The sequence below is a fragment of the Microplitis mediator genome, chromosome 8 (genome assembly GCF_029852145.1).
Source record: "Microplitis mediator isolate UGA2020A chromosome 8, iyMicMedi2.1, whole genome shotgun sequence".
Taxonomy (NCBI): domain Eukaryota; kingdom Metazoa; phylum Arthropoda; class Insecta; order Hymenoptera; family Braconidae; genus Microplitis; species Microplitis mediator.
The window spans coordinates 793,541-813,906 of NC_079976.1; the positions used below are offsets into that span (position 1 = coordinate 793,541).

The following is a 20,366-nucleotide window of genomic DNA, read 5'->3' on the forward strand; positions in this document are numbered from 1 at the left end:
CCTTATATGGATCTAAACTCAGAAAATAAATTTTTCTTAGGACTTTATAGGGTTTTTCGTACTAGAGGGGACCGTATTCAACAAGAAACGTTTATATTGTGCTGAGTTATTCCCAACAGGAGCAAAGTTACGAGCCACTCTTCATAGATAATCATCTCCACCCATGTCCACCCATCTCCACCTTATCCTTATATGGATCTAAACTCAGAAAATAAATTTTTCTTAGGACTTTATAGGGTTTTCCGTACTAGAGGGCACCGTAATGAACAAAAAACGTTTATATTGTGCTGGGTTATTCCCAACAGGAGCAAAGTTACGAGCCACTCTTCATAGATAATCATCTCTACCCATGTCCACCCATCTCCACCTTATCCTTATATGGATCTAAACTCAGAAAATAAATTTTTCTTAGGACTTTATAGGGTTTTTCGTACTAGAGGGGACCGTATTCAACAAAAAACGTTTATATTGTGCTGAGTTATTCCCAACAGGAGCAAAGTTACGAGCCACTCTTCATAGATAATCATCTCTACCCATGTCCACCCATCTCCACCTTATCCTTATATGGATCTAAACTCAGAAAATAAATTTTTCTTAGGACTTTATAGGGTTTTTCGTACTAGAGGGGACCGTATTCAAGAAGAAACGTTTATATTGTGCTGAGTTATTCCCAACAGGAGCAAAGTTACGAGCCACTCTTCATAGATAATCATCTCCACCCATGTCCACCCATCTCCACCTTATCCTTATATGGATCTAAACTCAGAAAATAAATTTTTCTTAGGACTTTTTTGGGTTTAGAACAAAAAGATCATTTTCTACATGAGTACATCTCACCTCAATTCACCGTTTTTCGATGAATTTAATAACATTCGTGAGGTTCAATAAAATCAATGGATGGTTAAGAATTTCAGCCGAAAATAAAGCAGATGAAATAATATTAAATTTGTTTTGTCATTTTATTTTTTTTGTTTTCGTTACTACAATAGTAATTTTGAAAATTGTATAATTCAAAATATTTTTGTTAATAAATTAAAAATATAAAGCTGAGCAATTGCGATCGAAATAAATTTTAAATGCCCAATAAAAATTCATGTAAAATTGGCACAAATTTTCCCTAGAACTTTTTCATGGCAGTCAATTGGTCAAGTAATTAGTCGGTTTTTTTTTAGTAATCTAAACAAGCTCAGTTAAAATTTTAAATTAAAATAAAATAATTTCTATTGCAATGTAATTTTTAAAAAAAATTAATAATCGCATGCGTAACATATTTATTTTATTTGTACGAAAAAATATAATCTCGTTTGTTTATTTATTTTTAATTATAAACTTATTAATTAAGTAATAATTTACTTAATCGTATTCACTCTTGCGGGCGCGTTTTTTAAAATTATTCATCTTTATCTGACATACATAAATGCGTTATTGCTAACATAAAATCGTCAGTTATCATCATCATCATTACTATAATTATAATTACTAATAATATTCTAATTATACGTATCGCTAGATTGCAATATGTACAAATTATCAGATTTAATTATAAAATTTATTTATAAACATTATAAAAAATTTATTAATTTTTTTTTTAAATCGTAAGTGAATTCGTCTTTTGCCGCCACTTTTTTTGATAAATTTCGGTAGATTTGATCAGATATAAAAATTTTGACTTATTAATTATGCATAATCATATATGATTACATAAGATCGCGTATAAATACTCAAGTCCGGTCATATATGATCATATCCGATTTAAATATGCCATATATGATCATAAATAGTCACATCGAATCATATATGCTCGTATCTGATCGTATTAAAAAATTTATGGGTATATATCTGAGCATATATGATCATATTGGATTTAAATATGCCATATATGATCATAAATAGTCACATCGAATTATATATGCTCGTATCTGATCGTATAAAAAAATTTATGAATATATATCTGAGCATATATGATCATATCGGATTTAAATATGCCATATATAATCATAAATAGTCACATCGAATTATATATGCTCGTATCTGATCGTATTAAAAAATTTATGGGTATATATCTGAGCATATATGATCATATCGGATTTAAATATGCCATATATGATCATAAATAGTCACATCTAATCATATATGCTCGTATCTGATCATATAAAAAAATTTATGGATATATATCGGAGCATATATAATCATATCGGATTTAAATATAACATATTTGATCATAAATAGTCACATCGAATCATATATGCTCGTATCTGATCGTATTAAAAAATGTATGGGTATATATCGGAGCATATATGATCATATCGGATTTAAATATGCCATATATGATCATAAATAGTCACATCGAATCATATATGCTCGTATCTGATCATATTAAAAAATGTATGAGTATATATCTGAGCATATATGATCATATTAGACCCAATATGCGTCATATCTGATCATAAATGGTTATATCGAATCATATATATGCCATATCTGATCATAAAAAATCAGATATGGTTATATAAGGTAATATATATTTATATTTAATTTTATATGGTCTTATGTGATTATATATGCTCGAATCTGATCGTATTTAAAAATGTATGGTCGTATCTCAGCATATATGATCATATCGAACCATGTATACGTCGTATCTGATCATAAATGATGACATCGAATCATATATATGTCATATCAGGTCATATCTGATCATATATGGTCATATCTTATAATTTTTTTCCGTCTATTTAATATTTTGAATAAACAAAATTAAAATTTAAAAATTATTAATTAATATTGTGCGTTTACTATAAATTACAATTAAAACTTATACATACTCGCATAAAAGTTGTATCGATAAAGAAATAAAGTAATCTAACGTAGTATAAAAATAAAACAATTTACAGTGTGTTTAATGTACATAATGAATATAAACATCATTCATTGGTTAATTTAAAATAATTAAATTGGCCGTTGCATTACATAATGTACAAAGTATTAGGCCTTTTTATTTAAATGTCAAATGAAGTAGGTACGTACTCCCAATAGCTCCTATTATTATTATTATTTAACAAATAGCATTAAATAAAATATAATGCTTGTTATAATTATTAATCTTTTAAATAATTAAACAATTAAATTAAACTCCAAATATTTAATTTAATCATTAGTTCTTGATAATTGTTACTATTAAATCACAGTTTTATTTCATTTAACATGATCTGGTTTCTTGCTACGCCGAACTCAATAGTTCTCTGTTGAAATAATAAGATCGTTAATTATTTGTCAATTAATAAATACTCATTATTTAAATTATAATTGTAATTATATATTTACGTTGATAATTCTCTCCCGATTAATCCGGTGCCGACGAGTCCCGTTCTCGAGCGGCTTCTATTTAATTGCGCACGTCTTTCTGCTGTAAATTCAAATAAAAATTATTCATCATCATCATCATCAAATTTAAGTCAATTAAAGTCATTAATTAATAAGCTCTAGGTATTTAAATAGAAAAAAAAAATAGAAAAGTGTAGAAGAAAAGATCTATTTAAAAAAAATACAATTTCAAATACAAAAGCGCAATAAATATGAGAATACAAAATAATAATAATAATTACAGTTAATAAAAAAATTTTCTGTGTACATTCAAAAAAAAATTTTGACAGAAATTATTAAGCTTTTGGTAATTAGTAATTCCATTAACAATTAACGCAATTGAAAATTAATTAACGGGGCTCTTATTCTGCGACTCTGAATAACTATTTATGTGCTTCACGATGTCTTTAACTTTGATAATAATATCGGAATCACTTATTCTCAATTTATTGTATTTAGTGAGCGAGACATTTGAGGAATTATCAACACTGGGTTGCCAGAATTTCCACCGTTTTCTTTCTGACTGATTACTAATTGAAATATTTCTATTTGATGTGTATGGAGACTCCATCGCGCTCACAAAAACATCATCATCATCATCATCATCATCATTATCATCAATTATCGGGAGGTTGTCATCAGAAGCCCGCGAAATATTCAAATAATTCTTCGACCTCACGAGACTCGTTTTGCTCAGGTGATTTCCCGCGTCATCACCAAAATCACAGGACCTGGAAACTCTGTGATCTCCGCGAGCAGACCGCGGAGTGTCGTCACAATCACCCGGAACTGGACGATCTGAATTAACCGGACTGTTGAAAGCCAAGTAACTGTTGATACTTTTGCATTTGTCTTTGACCTTCTGCTTGTTTTTATCAAACCGACCGGCACTGGACCGGGATCTTACGCGTCTAATTTTACTGGCCTTAAACACGGGACTTTTTTTAACCGGCGTGACTTTACGCGCTTCATTGACCAGAGTATCTCTGTACAGTGAAAAGTAACTAATTCTCGTGGCGGCGTTTATTGGGGTGTATTTGAGCGCATGGAGTTCCTCAGATCTTTTCAACTCGTTGCGCATCTTAAGCTCATTAATCACTGAATCAAACGGACTGCCGGTTGATCTCTTGAGCATCTTGCTCGGCATTCTATCCGATTGAATTATTTTATCGTTGATTAAAATCTTGGGAATCGGCATCTTGACATTTGATGGACCTTTAGTCTGAATAACTGGTTCATGAATTTCAATCGCCGCTCCATTAATATTATTATTACTATCTCCAACAATTCTCTTTGTCTTAAAGTGCTTTCGAATGCTCGCATTATTTCTCTTGGGAGTGACACCAAAAATAGGCGACGGTAAATTATAATCACTGTCTTTAGCTAAAACCGGTGACTGTTTCATTATTTTATTTTTATTTTTTTTAAATTTGCTGATGCGCTGGAAAAATTTATCAGCCTTCGGGGCTCGTTTAGCTGCGGCCAATAAATTATTTCGCTTAGAGTCGTTGTCGTCGGGAGTTGTGAAGCAATCTTTCATTACCGGAGTCTCCATTGGCGACAAATTAATATTTATATTTATATTATTATTATTTATGTAATTATTATTAGTAAGAAAAGCTGGGGAAAGCAAGCAAGCGGGTTGCGGATTAGATGCTAGGTAATTTCGACGACGCCACCAGGAAATTTTATCAGCTGGATAATCTTTAGTCCCGATTTTCGACTTACCACCGGCGACTCGCGTCTGTCGTTTCCGTCGCTGGTCGGGTCGACTGAACGCCGATCCAGTCTGCAATGCCTCCATCAAACTATCCATTACTCCCTCCTGTGTTTCGTGGGCGTTCATATCAACCAGCGCACGTTTGCGGGCCGCACGAGCTGCCCGCTCGACCTCAGCTTTCTCTCGGGCCTCACGAGCACGCCGCTGCTTCTCTTCGCCCTCTCGCATCTTCACGATCTCCTTCTGCGCTTGCTGAAAATAAACAAACAAATTAATTTAAATAACCATCAATTGTCCAATTAAAATAAAACTGATGGTCGATCGCTTACCCCAAAGTCGTCCTTGAATTTCTTTATGTCACCGAAGAATTCCTCGATCGTGTACTTCTGCTTATCGAATGCGAAGAACTCGGATATGTCCGTGTAGAGCGTGTCCATATTTTTGAACATGTTCTGCATAACTTCGTAAGACTCGCGGGCTTTTTTAGCAAACGGGGACATTATCTCGGCAAATCTGTCGATGTCGCTCTGCGGTATCTTAGAGTTGGCGAGATCCTGCTCCAAGTTGCGGATATTCGCGTCCATTTGCCTCAAAGTCCGCTGGATATTTTCCAAGGACACGCGACTTGCTCTATCGACATGCGGCAATTCTTCAGCGAAGCTCAGACACTCGGGGAACTTTCTCTCGATCGTGTCCACGAGATAGTGCATCAGCGTTTCTTTGTTTTCAATGTCTTTAGTGCTGGTTAACTGTAAAAATATATATTTTTAAATACAATATCATTAATTATTTAAAAAGAAAAAAAAACTGCTCTACATAAGAGAAAATAATTATTTAATTAATTACCTTAGTGAGAAAGCTGATTTCAAAACCAAATGCGCCGCCATTCTTCGATCCGGAGTTCATGTAATTACCCAGCAGGAGAATCAGCTCGAGAATTCTACCAAACTTTTTGCTATTTTTAACTTCCTCGCAGGCGGCAGTACCCGCGACGACGTCGGGCTTAATATCGGCAACGAGTTCTTCGTATCGCAGCATGAAACTGAGAGATCTTAATCGCGGGAGTAGTCTTTTTATTGTAGATATTGTAACGCAGAATTGTTCAGCTTCTGTCAAGTCATCGTACTGGTCTTTGTACTGTTGCAACTTGGTCAGTTGGTCCGGGGGCGGTAGATACTGTATCAGTCCCTGGAGTACGTTGTCGCTGATAACCGGTCCCTCGCATTTCAACAAACAGCTTTTAACTTCCTCGTAAGACATGTGTTTGAGACTGCCACTGAGCAGGATACAAATATTTTGCGCAGCTTTGCCATCCAGTACCTTGAAGTCTTTTATTTTTTTCGCCGGAGCGGATTTGTCGACAACGTCGTCGATCTTTTTGCTGGCCGGTTTCGAGGAGAATCTTAGCGCCAATCCATTAAGAATTTCAGGACTTGCGAGTTTGTCTTCTTGAACCTTCACCCAAAACGATTTCTCAGATAATTTGTGGGGCAAAATAGCCTTCCAGTTGGCACGTTTGAGCGGACCGTCGACTTCCCACTTTTTCTTGGGTTTCAGACCGTGAGGAAGCACTTCCACGGCGTTCATCATCATCGGCGGACGTGGTCCTCCCATCATCGGAGGAGGCGGAGGTCCCATTCCGGGCATCGGAGGTGGAGGGGGACCTCTCATACCAGGCATCGGCGGAGGAGGTGGTCCACCCATACCTGGCATGGGCGGTGGAGGTGGTCCTCCCATTCCAGGCATCGGTGGAGGAGGTGGTCCACCCATGCCCGGCATTGGAGGAGGCGGGGGTCCTCCCATACCAGGAATAGGTGGCGGTGGAGGTATAGCTAATTTCACAGGTTTCGCGCCACCAGCTTCCAACTCCTTGATTTTGTTTTCCGCGTGCGCGAGCTTCGCCTCAGCTTCTTGCTTGCTTGATATCGCTTCCTCCAGCTTCTGCGACATCTCCATCAACTTCCGTTCCTCCTCAGCTCGCGATTTCTCCACCAGCGTGTCTATCAACGGCTGGACGTCTATCTGGAACCGCTTGGTGGCACTGAAGTCCGGATCGCAGCCCGACCTGTGGAGAACAATCTGCGACACGCACTCCTCAATCAACTTGTAGAATGCGGGCCTGACTTGCGCGTCATCTCTTATAAACAAAAGATGCTGAAGTATCGACAAAAAATACGGCTCCGCCATCGTGTCCATCACCATGTTCTTTATCACCTCGAAACAGTCATTGACGTCATCCATTTCCAACCTGACATTATCAAACCTCTGTACAAATTCCTCGTAATCCTCTTCTTTGTAATCATTAAATATTTTCAAGTGCGTTGACAAGTCTTCCGACTCATCGCGCTCGAGCGACTCCAAAATATCCGCCAACCCCACGCGCATTATCTCGTTCCTCAAGTGCAACCGGAAGTCCAACTCTTCAGCGGAAGATATTATCGAGTTGATGAGTTGCAGACACACGACCCTCAGGTTCTCATTCTGTTTGTTCATAAGTCCCTGGACGATCGGCAGGAACCTCTCGCGGCCCTTGAACTCCCCGTTCATCGTTATCGCGTCCAGGACTTTCTTGTGGCTGTCGCTTGATATCAGACATACGGCACCCAGTAGTTTCACCGCTTCGTACATCACCGAGGGTTTGCTTGGCTCCAATGATCGCGCCACTATCGTCAGCGCTTCCTGGTGAGCCAGCATCTCTTTTATTCCCACCGTGTTGTTCATTATCGCCTTCAGACATCGTATGCACTCGTATTGGATTCTTTCATATCGATTGTCGCTACAATTTAAAAAATTATAATAATAATAATAATAAATTTTTCTACCGAGTAATTGATAAAAATATTTATAAAAATAAACGTGCAAGGCGGGCTTAAATTATACAATTTAAATTTATTAAAATAAAAATATTTGAACAAAGCATTGCGCTAAAAAAAAAAAGTATTTAAATTGTTTTAATATTTTTTAAATAAGCTCAATTTGTAATTCTTTTATTTACCTATCAAAATGTATAGAGGCACTGCAGAGTGTGAAGTGAATAAAAAAAAATATTATTAGATTGAACTTTTGACACGAACTTTAGTATATTGTACTGTATGAATTATTATCGTGACAGTTTATTGTATTATATTGATAAATGTTAATTATAAATAATGTACGTACTTCCTATAACACTCGTTAAGTGTTGCGAGAACTTGTTTAAGTCCTTTGGTGCCAAATTCCTGGACCCAGCTGAGCGGGTTATTTGTCAACGCAATTCGCAACGACTCGATGCAGCTGTAAATTTTATTTACGCTGAGATCTGGCTGGGCGAGATATTGGATGTAATCAGCGGGTTTGTCGAATTTCGATCGGTTCTCTTGGATACTTCCTTTGTAGTGCAGCACCAGCATTTCTTTTTTCTTTGACTCTGGTTGCTGTCTCAGAGGCTCCTTTTTTTCTTCGGTTAAATTCATGTTCGCCTGGAATTTTATTATTATAATTAATTAGTTTGTGGAAAAGGCGCTTGGATTTTTTGAAAACTTACCAACATCTTTTCAAAACGATCATTGACAGTCTCTTCGTCCATCCTCTCGATGATTGATCTCTGCTGTTCTATTTCGTCAAAGTCATCGCCGGAGTGCGGCCGGGGGACGGTATTGAATCCGGTGCCGCTTCTTACGCCGCCCCCGCGTCCGGATTTTTTTGGTCGTCCGAACCATGTGTCCAGCTAATTTAAATACAATTAATCTATAATTAATTACAAGTTTTTCACAAAAAAAAAAAAAAAAAAAAATCAAATAGCGAATTATTGGCCACGACCTAGTTTCTGACTTTTTTTTTTTCTCAAAAAATTTTGACTGCGTGACAGGTAAAAAAATATTAAATTGAATTAGAAAAAATTTTTAATGATACTAAAGTTAGCAGACGTCTGATAATTTGAAAATTTTTAATTGTCTGCTAACTTCAGGATCATAATTTTTGTTAAAAAAAAATACCGGAAGTAAAGTGTAAATTTTTGAACTCCAATTTAAAATAATAAATTTCATAGTAGACTTTTACCAGCAATTATTAATTTAAATAATAAAACAGTAGTAAAAACTCCGAACTTATCAATGCAAAAAAAAATAAAAGCCTTTGACAATTGATTGTGTAATCGAAAAATTTTTCTACCGACTAAAGATCATCCAAAGACCTCTTTAGATTGAGCAAGACAAATTCTTAGCATACTTGAAATACAATACTCCGACTTTCACACTTATTTTTATTTATAATTTAATTATCCATCAAACAAAAAATCCTCGTTAAAAAAATTACAAATAACTAAACCGTAAATTTATACCACAAACTCACCGAAAAAATATCACAAGCCTTACAACGCATGTTTTATATACAAGTAAATAATAAAATAAACGAATGGAATTTATTCAAATTAGTGTTACGATGTTATCAAACTAATGACATTGGTACTGATTAAAAAAAAATAATAAATTCCAATCTGTAGTATAATTAAACGAATAAATAAATTAATTAATAAGTAATTCCTGAGGCATTTTAATGCCGACACTTTGCTTATTCGGTAGACAATAACTCAAGGCGTGATGTGTGACATTAAATAGTCTTTAGTCTATTATCTTTACTGTCGGTATGTACGTGTAATACCCAGATTAAATAACTGGCTACATGTTTTACAAAAAAGTACCGTAAATATTTAGCGATAGCCGCCGCGTTATTAACAAATTTCTCAATTTAAATCTACAATAATAATTATCCATTTCCTTAATCTCTTAGCGAATCTTAAATTTCTTGTCTTCCTGTTGAATTTAAATAAAATTTTTTTTTTACTCGACATTGAGAAAAATTCCAGCTGATTCACGAGGCCTTGTGCTACAATTGCACATAACTCGTCACGGTTTTTAAAATATAAATATTTAAATAAACAAAAATTATGACGTTATCACTTAATTTATAATATTAATTATAAATATATTTATTATTAAGTCTTGGAAGTATTTAACCAAACAACAGATGTCCTGTGTTATTTTAACATTAACATTTTTATTAACATTTAAGTAAACGTGTTTACGATAGCTCACCCATTCAGTAATCATGTTGGACAAATACACACACCAATTACTAAATATTACAACAGCACACCCAATAAATTCGATCGCATTTTACCAAGTATTTTTTTTTTCTTTCAAAGATTATAAATAACCCGCGAAATAATCTTGTCACATTTTTTATCACTCCGTAATATTTTTTTAAAATTATTAATGTCCATCATTATTATTTTTATTATGACGTCCAGTTATTTTTAATAATGACACTCACGCGTAATCATTTCCGCATTAACAATATAAATAATAATAATAATTCACATCACTAATGAAGAAAATCGGAGTGAGTTAATTTCCTTCATTAAAATTATCATATAATAAATAAATATATGTAAGTATATTTAAATTTATTGGGAATGAGAGTAGAGAAGAAGGATTTAGTTTGTGAATCTGAGGTCAGTTCCGCATAGAAGTGAAGTTTAAGAAAGACTGGTTCATGCTCTCGGCTGAGAAAACTCGTCGGCGAGCGCTTAATTCTCTTTCACTCCCTCTACTCTCTTCTGTCTTTATTATTTATATTTACTCCTCTTACATTACCCGAGTATATTTATATTTTAATATAAATAATAGGTGGGTGTAGGAGTTTCGGTCAGCGGCAACAAGTCGCTGTCAAGACATCAGTCTTGAGTTAAATAAATGTGTCGTGTCTGGTCTGTGATGATGATGATGATGATGATGGCGGTGGTTGGAATCGCGTGCAGACATGATAACTCCAGTCAATGCCCGACAATCGGACGGTATTTTTTATCAGCCCACGACAATAGGCGACAGTATCTTGATCTGTTAGATAATAAAGTATCATTGGGTTTCCATCCAGATAATCTGGAGTTAAAAAAAGTTTTGTTTAAAAATAATAAAACCAGCCTGTCTTAGTCTTCGGTCCAGCTTAAGCTCGATGTAATAATATCGATGACGTTTACTCATGAGACATGACGATTAACGGTTTATTTTTTATAAGAATAAAACAACATTACTATACTTTTTACTCATTGGCTTATTTATTTTTTCTTGCTCTTGTAAGTTGTAAGCGTCGTAATCTTTCTCTCAGTTGATCGCGGGATCTTGGTTTTATTATTTATTTTTTATGCGATCGCAATTATTTCTTCTCTGTCAGACTGCTTATGGTTAAGAGAGCAAGAGTAAGAGCAAGAGTTAGAGTAGTAGTAGTAGTAGTAGTAGTAGTAGCAAGAGCTCAAGACACCGTTTTTCTTCGGCACGGTGTTGCTTATCAGGAACGAGTTCAGCCGGGCTTAAAACTTAAGTGAATACCTGATGCTGTGGAATTCGCGGTTGCTGATAGCCGGCATTACGAGGTCACTTGTGTTCAACTGGGTAATAATTTGTCCAGCAAAATAATCTTCCCAAGATACTAAATAGTAAAAATAAAAGTCTTGATACGATTGCTCGGGTGGTTGATGATACGTTCGCTTTCCCGGGTAATTTAATTAAGAATTTATCCAGTCGAGTGTTTAGCTAATTTGTAAACCAACGGCACCTGGTTGGCAATTAAAGTGATTTAAAATTAAAATACACAATTGTAATTTAAAATAAATATTTACCGCGCGGTTGGTACTCAGCGTCGATGATCGTGCTCGCGGTGCTAATGGTCCAGACACCTTGCAATGAAGACCCGAGATAAAGGTCGATGAGGTAATCACGCGAATCCCAGACTGGCGTCATCGTACGCTCGGCACGCCTCTGTTGCAATAATATTTTTTCACCGAGCTCGCAATAATCGAGAGTACTTTTCACACCACACCCTTCATATTCACTCCAAACGCTTATTACTTTTAGTGAGTGTATCAATTATCACTTATGTAATTTTACTTTTTGCATTACTCGCTTCTATGATCTTTAGAACCATGTGCTGTAATCCTGGTTATGATGATAATAATAATGATATTGTGAATACAAGACGATTTATATAAAACGCAAGTCACACTTGGCTCATACTATCAATTTACACTGATCACTCGCTACTGAAACTTATATTTATTATCGCAGGTAATGACACTTGAGACTTGTCAAGCAATTAGATAATCGGACATTAATGTTAATTATTATTATCATTATTAATTAGATTTTAATTTATTGAAAAATTTTTTTAAATTTTATCTGGACATAAATTTAAAAAAAATTATTTTTGCAATAAATAATAAAAAAAAAATAAATTTGATTTATAGTTTATTTTAAAAATCAATAACAATTTAAATAAATTTATCGTTTATTTAATTTTGTTAATTAATTTGTCAGCGGATAATAAATTTTTTTTTATCAATTTGCAGATGTCGCGCTCAGATAAGATTAAAAATATCGAAAATCCAAGTCGCTCCCAATGAAATAATTATTTAAAAATAAAAAAGTGTCTTGTTAGTTATTAGATAAATGGAGTACTAATTATAGTTTAAATAATGTAGAACGTCAGTGACCTTGAAAAATATAAAAAGTAACAAAATGTAGTACGACCGGTTTTGGAAGCTCTGATATGTGACAAACATGGACTTGGATGAGCATGACGTCAATTCTATAGTAAGAATCGCTGAAATCACCTCTTTTTACAGATTCGCGTTTATTAGCACTGCCATCAGACAATCAAGAGCCTGTCCATCTCTGCCCGCTCGGAAAATAAATATATATATACATAAATAATAAAACTTACTTTTTCAGCGGTCTTGTACCAACTTTTACGTCTTTGGATGGACATGCCGATTAAAATATGGACTAAAAGTAATGAATAAAATGCTAACGACGTTTGCTCTTAATGACGAATCCCGATGCCTGCTGCACAATAAAACAGTATCGGTAATAACAACAACAAATGTCGACTAGTGTGGTATTTGTGGGTGTACTTTAAATAACGCTCAGTATGCACACAATCATCCATGTTTGCACTCGATACATATATAACAATATGTCGTATTGTGTATACATTTATCCATATATATATATGTAAGTGATTAGAGAAGGAACGACGAGTGTAGCATGACGAAATGCGTGTAGTTATCAAACAGGTGGTGCTGCTCACCTGTAGCTTGTACTTATTTTCTAAAAACAATTTTTATTTATAATAATATTTATGACTATTTAATACTGTCATTACTATAATTATTATGGTCTATGGTTATTTAAATGAAAATTTATTTAAAGACTCGGCAATAATTTTTAAAAATCCCGTGGAAAATTTTTTATGCTGCTGCCGGTAGTTAAAATAAATATGACAGCCGCAAGTGATAAGAAACTGACGTAAGAAGAATTAAAATTTTTAAATATAAATGAAGTAATAAAATTATTTTTAAAAATGTGAGCATTGGTAATTTAGTGAAGAGTTCCATTAATGGTCAGTTGATTTTTTAAAATTGTAACCAAGTTTAAATAATTATTGTAATGAATAAATTAGGACAAGATTAAAAAAGGAAAAAAATAATAAAATGTTAAGAGCTTGGAGATGTTGAGGAAGAAGGTCACGGATACTTGGAGAAGGTAAAGACCGGAGTTCCAGCACGGTTAAGATATTACAGTGTATCAAGAAATTGCCTAAAGCGTTAAGCTATTACCGTTACATCTATCTCGGGTATTGGTATCCTAATAAAACAATACTGTTATCAAAATAATTATATTGTTATTCATATCAGCACGCGAGCAATAACCATCGCTTTGTATCTCGGGTGTATCTTATCTTATCAATTGGCAATTAGGATGATCTAATAATTTTTAATAGGCTCGAGGTCCGAGAAGTATTGAATAGTTTGATTGGTATTTTTTTTTATGGAGTTTCCAGGTATGCCAGTGGTTAGATTTATAAATAAATGTGACGTTGCAAAGAATGTGAATGTAATGAGACAATTTATAAATTTTAAAAAACGCCCGTACTTTTAAATTTTCTAAATGTGAATTTTTTTATTTTTACTCCACTCATTTATTTGAAAATTTTAAAAAGTGCCAAGTGTCAAAAACATTCAAATCCATACGTCAGAAGTTGCAGACAATTTTTAATTTTAGGATTTTTTTTTTTCAAAAATTACAAAAAAAAAGGCGCGTTTTTTAAAATACTTTTTTTTTATAATTTATGATTTTTTAAAAAATTCAAAAAATTATTAGACGTCGGCTAGCTTATCATGAAAAAATAATGAACTTACAAAGCCAGAAGCTGCTTTGTCTCTTCTATTAGCCATCTCCGGATACTGTTATGTTATCGTTTGGTAATCATTTCTTTTCCTGTAAACAATTATACTCTCGTTAATGATAAATGACATTTTTTAAATTTTAATTCATATTTTTTAAAATTACAATACTTTTAATTTAAAAAAATGGAGTTAACTGTAACCTATTTCCAGAATTATAAGAAAAAAAATTTAATTGATGACATCATGACTTGTAATAAACTAAAAAAATAATAATAACGCTCTCTTTGAACAAATTAAATAACTTACCAATAATAATTAGCAATTTCCGTTGCTGTCAACTCTATCATTAAAAATTTTAAGACAATTGCATCTTGTAAATTAAATAATTAAATTACTGTACACAATTAACGATTAAAAAATACTGTATTAAAAATATATAAAAACTGTATTTGTATTTAAATATAATGTTATTTTATTATTATTTGATTTATTTAAATGCTGAGATTTTTTTATCAATCACCTCACTGACTTTTGATTTTTCCGCTGGTTTATTTAAGACACTTTTTTTGAGCACGTTAACTTTTAAATAATAAATTGGGCAGGTTATTTATTTTTAATGGTTTTGTGGGTAAGAATTTTGTAATAAATAAACAAAAGTAAATGGCTGTTGAAATAATAGCTAGGGTTTGATAAACTAACGCTAACGATCGTAGAAAATTACTTTCAAAAGAATGCCATACACTAGCTGACTAAAATTTTTAGGTTAAGTTTCGCGCCATCTATTTGTTTATATTTATTTAAATATTTTTATCGACTATCGATAGCTTACGTTTTTGAAATTTGAATTTTTCGCGCGAAATTTAAATTCTGCAGTTTTTATTGCAGATCAACAATAATTAAAAAATTAATTAAATAAAGAACAATTAAGACGTTGAATTATGGGACTAAATTTGTACGGGATAAAACGGAAATAGAAATTTTATATATGCGTAGAAGAGCGATAGATCACTCGCACTCACGAATTGTGAAAAGTGAAAATATTCTATAAATGTGAGTCACAATTGTAGAATATTTTCTTCGTTAAGGGGTAATGGTAACCGATTTTCAATTAAATTTAATTTACGGACAAATACTAGAATCCTAAAATAGAGAGTCTTTAGCGTTTTTTAAAACCTTAACAGAGGGCTAGAAATTTCGTATTTTCAAAAATTCTAATTCGTCTCCGAGAAAAATTGTTTTAAAATTCTCATTTACTTAACGAGTGCAACAAAGATAGTCCCGTTTATTTTTCTGAGTGTGAGAAAGAGGTCCGGTAGCGTATCCCCTTAAGACCATGGGGAATTGAGACTCTATTTCCATGGTTAAGACTATGGAGGGTAGAGGTACTTCTACTTCTACCCTCCATACTAAATGTTATAAAATATTTATTTAAGGTTAGATTATAAAATTCCACGTTCAACCAGTAATTGGAACGGTTATCGAAAGTTTTAAGGATAACAAAAAACATGGATTCAAAAAAACAGGTAAGTTTAAGATAATTTATAATTATTTTTTTTAAAATAAATGATCCTAAAGTTTTTTTCAACAAATCAATTATAAAAAAACAAAAACTAAAAATATGCGCATGTAGAAAATTTAAAAAACTACAGGTGCAACTTTTTCAAATAATTTATTCTTTCTAAAAAAATCCTAAAATTATTAGACATCGGCTAACTTCAGTCTCATTAAAATAAAATAAGTGTTTTTACCTTCTTGTTAATATTTGATGTTTTGTAATATATTCAGGAACACAGAATCGAATGCGATTGTAGACCAGGCTGTTATTGCAAGATATTCAATTCCAGACGGATTCGATCTCAATGTTTAACTGCAGAGTATACCTTTCATGAACTTGAGCATGTTACTCATTTACAAGACGATTTGAAAAAAGGGATAAAACCGAGGTTGCTTGATGGTAAAACATTAAAAGAAGTAGAAATAGACTTTTTCGAGTACCGTGTGAATGCTATCACATCAGCAAATAATTTGATTCTAAACATTGAAAAATGTCCATGTGCAAGAGAAATCATCAAGGGTACGGACTACGAAAAAATGTACTTCGAAGCTAAAGAAAAACATTCAGAAGCTATCGATAGACTTATGAAAATTAGCGAGGAAGATATCCTGCTGCTGAAAAAGGATCATCATTACGAGATTGATTTGTGATTACCTATTAATCAATTATTACTCTGTACTAAAAAAATGTCTTATTTTGTATCTAAAAGTATTATTAAATAAAATAAAATAATTAAAGCTAAACTATCTAATTTCTCTAATTTATATCTCAATTATATTATTTATATCTCATAGATTCTCATCGTTCTATAAAAAATAATTTGAAAGAAATTATCTTTTGTAATTGAGATTTTTTTTTTAATTCCAGTTTAAATTTAAAATTTGTAAATATCTTTCTAGGTGCCAAAATGTAATCCATATGTAACAAGTGCTCTGCGTTAAGAATTAACATCAAACAATTTAACAATACTTTGTCTTTTTTTTTTCAGAAAATCTATTGTTATATTAAATGATAAAAAATTTCAACAAATTAAAAAAAAACAGATGTTACAATTTATTATTATTTTTTTTTTAGCTTACGCCGATAAAAACGGCCGCGAAGTCTGGCGGTCGTTTAAATAAATTATGTTTGTGCTTCGACTAAACTCGGAATGTGGCGCCAGATTTCGCGGCCGCGTTATTTAAAAATTTGTCTTCCCGCGCAATTTATCGCTATCGTATGTACCTTTTTATGTGTAAAATTTATTTGATAAATTATTTACCACTTCAATTAATATTAAAAATTTACTAGACATTGCAAAGGAATAGGTAAGATTTTTAAAATAATTAATAATATATACATACATATATAAACTTTTGAACCAATGGTATTTTTGGAACCTACTCAATGAATTATGATAGATTATGGCAAAATTCTTTGAAAATTCCACCATGAGGACAAAAGTAAAAGATAGATTTCTATGAAATCTACTAAATATTATTTATTATAAATTTTTTAACAGGCTGACCTACGAGAACAGAAGGAGTTGTTGGAAATATTCGCAGAAGTGGATGACTTAAACAAGCAGATACTTCAGATTCAAGCACATTTCCAGTCCCAACAAGGCGCAAACGGCGTTATTAATCGGGCCGACTTGCGGCCTTTTTCATTACAACGTGCACAGCTGCGGCGAAGGAAGACACTTCATTTGAATCGAATGAGAGTGTTAATAAAGCGCCTTCGCACTGAATCTAATAGTTACAATGTAATGTATCGACCGTTTCTACCAAAAATAGTGGCTAGGGTTAGTAAGGATTTGCTTTCTAAACATGAATTAGTGATTTTTTACAAATTCCCACTGAATATAAGAATCCACTGATTTGATAAGTCAATGTCAAGTCTCAAAGTAGAGAAATCAAACCACTAATTCAGTAAGTTAAATTCACTGAACATAAAGTATGAATATTGCACTGATTTAAGTAGTGCAAAGTATTATTTGGTTTAGTAAAACTAATTCATTAAATTAGTACGATGGCATAAAATTGTTAGTCACAAAGATATAATAAAAAAAACTATATAATTCGAAAGACCGAATCGTATTGAATCTGACAAATAATAATTAGTATTTGTCATAAAGTAATATAAGATATACTATATTACTACCAAAAGCGACACTTATTACTCTGTCAAATGACAGAGAAGTACTGGCGTCAGAACTGCTTCCAATTCGGAATATAACACTTCTAAAATAAGTTTCTTACCAGGGACACTACAACTGGTAGGCGCGATCTCGCGGCAAGGACCGAACTACTCCCGCTGCTGCTGCCTAGCACCGATGACTTTTCTCTCCTCTATATGATTCTTTTCTCTCAAAAAGTTATTCTTATGGTTGTAAAACGATTCATTTTCATTCGCCCTTAAAAAATGATGTCAATTAAGTGGATTCAAAAGTATTCAAAACGATTAAAAAATTTTTTTTTTTTAATTGTTTTGAATCGATTTGAATTGTTTCTTTTAATCAGGGGTAACATCAAAATTAATAATGGAATTTGACTAGTGAAATAGTGAAATTCACAAATTAAAAAGTGCATAACAGCTTCACTTGTGGAAATTATGAAAATATCGCTAGATCATTAGTACAAATCATTAATTTGCTACTGAAAATTATAGATCTAAATTTATTAGTGAAAATTCACTAATTTATTGTTGAAATACACTGATTATGAAGTGAATACTGCTTCACTAACGTAATTAATGAAATTTTCACTAACTCATGTTTAGAGAGTGTAAAAAAAGAAAACATGATTATTTTTTTGTATTTATTTTTGATTTTTTTTTTTAATTTATAATAATAATAATAATAATAATATTGATAATAATAATAATAAAATTTTTTTTGATGTGTGAGAAAGAGGTCCGGTAGCGTATCCCCTTAAGGGGTAACGGTAACCGATTTTCAATTCAATTTAATTTACGGACATACATTAGAAACCTAAAATAGAGAATCTTTAGCGTTTTTTAAAACCTTAACAAAGAGCTAGAAATTTCGTATTTTCAAAAATTCTAATTCCTCTCCGAGAAAAATTGTTTTAAAATTCTCATTTACTCTACGAGTGCAACAGAGACAGTCCCATTTATTTTTCTGAGTGTGAGAAAGAAATCCGGTAGAGTATCCCCTTAAGACCATGGGGAATTGAGACTCTATTTCCATGGTTAAGACTATGGAGAGTAGAGGTACTTCTACTTCTATCTACCCTCCATACCTAATGTTATAAAATATTTATTTAAGGTTAGATTATAAAAATTCCACGTACAACCAGTAATTGGAAGGATTATCGAAAGTTTTAAGGACAACAAAAAACATGGATTCACGTTTAATTCAGAAATTAAAGAATTCAAATATACGGGTAAGTTTAAGATAATTTATAATTATATTTTTCAAAATAAATGATCCTAAAGTTAGCAGACTAGTAATTTTTGGATTTTTTTTTACAACAAATTAATTATAAAAAAACAAAAACTAAAAATAAGCACATGTAGAAAATTTAAAAAACTACAGGTGCAATTTTTTCTTATAATTTATTCTTTCTAAAAAAATCCTAAAATTATTAGACGTCGGCTAACTTCAGTATCATTAAAATAAAATAATTACATGTTTTTACTTTGTTGTTCAGGAAGACGGAATATCCAGATGCAGTTGTAACCATTACTGTTTGTACAGGTATATGGATTCCAAATTCATTAGAGAGTACTGTTTTATAGCAGATGATATCTTTGGAGAACTTGCGCATGTTATTAAACTACAAGACGATTTGAAAAAAGGGATCGAACTGATAATGCGTAGTGGTAAACCACTTCTAGAAGAAAGAACAGGTTTTCTCGAGTACCATGTGGTTTCTATCATAGCAGCAAATAGTTTGATTCTAAACCTTGAAAAATGTCCAAATGCAAGAGGAATCATCAGGGGTACGAAATACGAAAGAATCTACTTCGCAGCTAAAGAAAAATATTCAGAAGCTATCGATAGACTTATGAAAATTAGCGAGGAAGAAATGCTGCTGCTGAAAGAGAATGTTTATCGCGAGATTGATTTGTGATTACCCATTAATCAATTATTACTTCGTAATAAAAAAAAGTCATATTTTGTATCTACAATTATTACTAAGTAAAATAAAATAATTAAAGCTAAAGTATCTAATTTATCTAATTTATATCTCAATTTCAGAGTTCTACGGCTACTTCATTGTTCTTATCTAGCCATAGATTCTCATCGTACTATAAAAAATAATTTTTAAGAAATTATCTTTTGTAATTGAGATTTTTTTTTTTTAATTCCAGTTTAAATTAAAAATTTTTAGAAATCTTTCTAGGTACCAAAATTAAAAAAAAAACAGATGTTACAATTTATTATTTTTTTTTTTACCTTACGCCGATAAATTAATGATTTTTTAGTTTCAAATTTTTTGGACAAAATTTAAATTCGACAGTTTTTATTGCAGATCAATAATTAATTAATTAATTACATAAAG

At 32.3% G+C, this 20,366-nt stretch overlaps 3 protein-coding genes and 1 long non-coding RNA gene across 12 annotated transcripts; 3 read left to right on the top strand and 1 right to left on the bottom strand.

Moving 5' to 3' along the window:
• Window positions 1-943: 943 nt before the first annotated feature.
• On the bottom strand, window positions 944-15,040 carry LOC130674052 (protein diaphanous). Of its 8 annotated transcripts, XM_057479342.1 has the most exons (10): window positions 14,610-15,035; window positions 14,316-14,394; window positions 8,607-8,789; window positions 8,243-8,541; window positions 8,079-8,099; window positions 5,930-7,859; window positions 5,413-5,832; window positions 5,092-5,335; window positions 3,325-3,406; window positions 944-3,242 (listed from the first exon to the last, which is right to left on the bottom strand). In XM_057479342.1, the coding sequence occupies exons 2-10, from the start codon at window positions 14,349-14,351 to the stop codon at window positions 3,221-3,223; spliced, it is 3,237 nt and encodes a 1,078-aa protein (XP_057335325.1). In that variant the 5' UTR covers window positions 14,352-14,394; window positions 14,610-15,035; the 3' UTR covers window positions 944-3,220. The 8 variants fall into 8 exon arrangements, with proteins under 8 accessions (XP_057335325.1, XP_057335326.1, XP_057335324.1 ...); XM_057479343.1 differs by lacking the exon at window positions 8,079-8,099 and having other exon boundaries at window positions 14,610-15,034; XM_057479341.1 differs by lacking the exons at window positions 14,316-14,394; window positions 14,610-15,035 and adding an exon at window positions 12,839-12,960.
• LOC130674054 (uncharacterized) lies at window positions 11,837-14,784 on the top strand. The gene is made up of 4 exons (XR_008990960.1): window positions 11,837-11,972; window positions 12,038-12,183; window positions 12,465-12,708; window positions 12,847-14,784. It is a non-coding gene; the product is annotated as an uncharacterized LOC130674054 (long non-coding RNA).
• Window positions 15,041-15,744: 704 nt separating the features above from the next.
• Window positions 15,745-16,525, top strand: LOC130673513 (uncharacterized). The gene is made up of 2 exons (XM_057478537.1): window positions 15,745-15,826; window positions 16,089-16,525. The coding sequence occupies exons 1-2, from the start codon at window positions 15,809-15,811 to the stop codon at window positions 16,506-16,508; spliced, it is 438 nt and encodes a 145-aa protein (XP_057334520.1). The 5' UTR covers window positions 15,745-15,808; the 3' UTR covers window positions 16,509-16,525.
• Window positions 16,526-18,849: 2,324 nt separating this feature from the next.
• LOC130673218 (uncharacterized) lies at window positions 18,850-20,023 on the top strand. 2 transcript variants are annotated; one of them, XM_057478173.1, is made up of 3 exons: window positions 18,850-19,001; window positions 19,127-19,244; window positions 19,512-20,023. In XM_057478173.1, the coding sequence occupies exons 2-3, from the start codon at window positions 19,200-19,202 to the stop codon at window positions 19,932-19,934; spliced, it is 468 nt and encodes a 155-aa protein (XP_057334156.1). In that variant the 5' UTR covers window positions 18,850-19,001; window positions 19,127-19,199; the 3' UTR covers window positions 19,935-20,023. The 2 variants fall into 2 exon arrangements, with proteins under 2 accessions (XP_057334156.1, XP_057334155.1); XM_057478172.1 differs by having other exon boundaries at window positions 18,850-19,244.
• The last annotated feature ends 343 nt before the right edge of the window (window positions 20,024-20,366 follow it).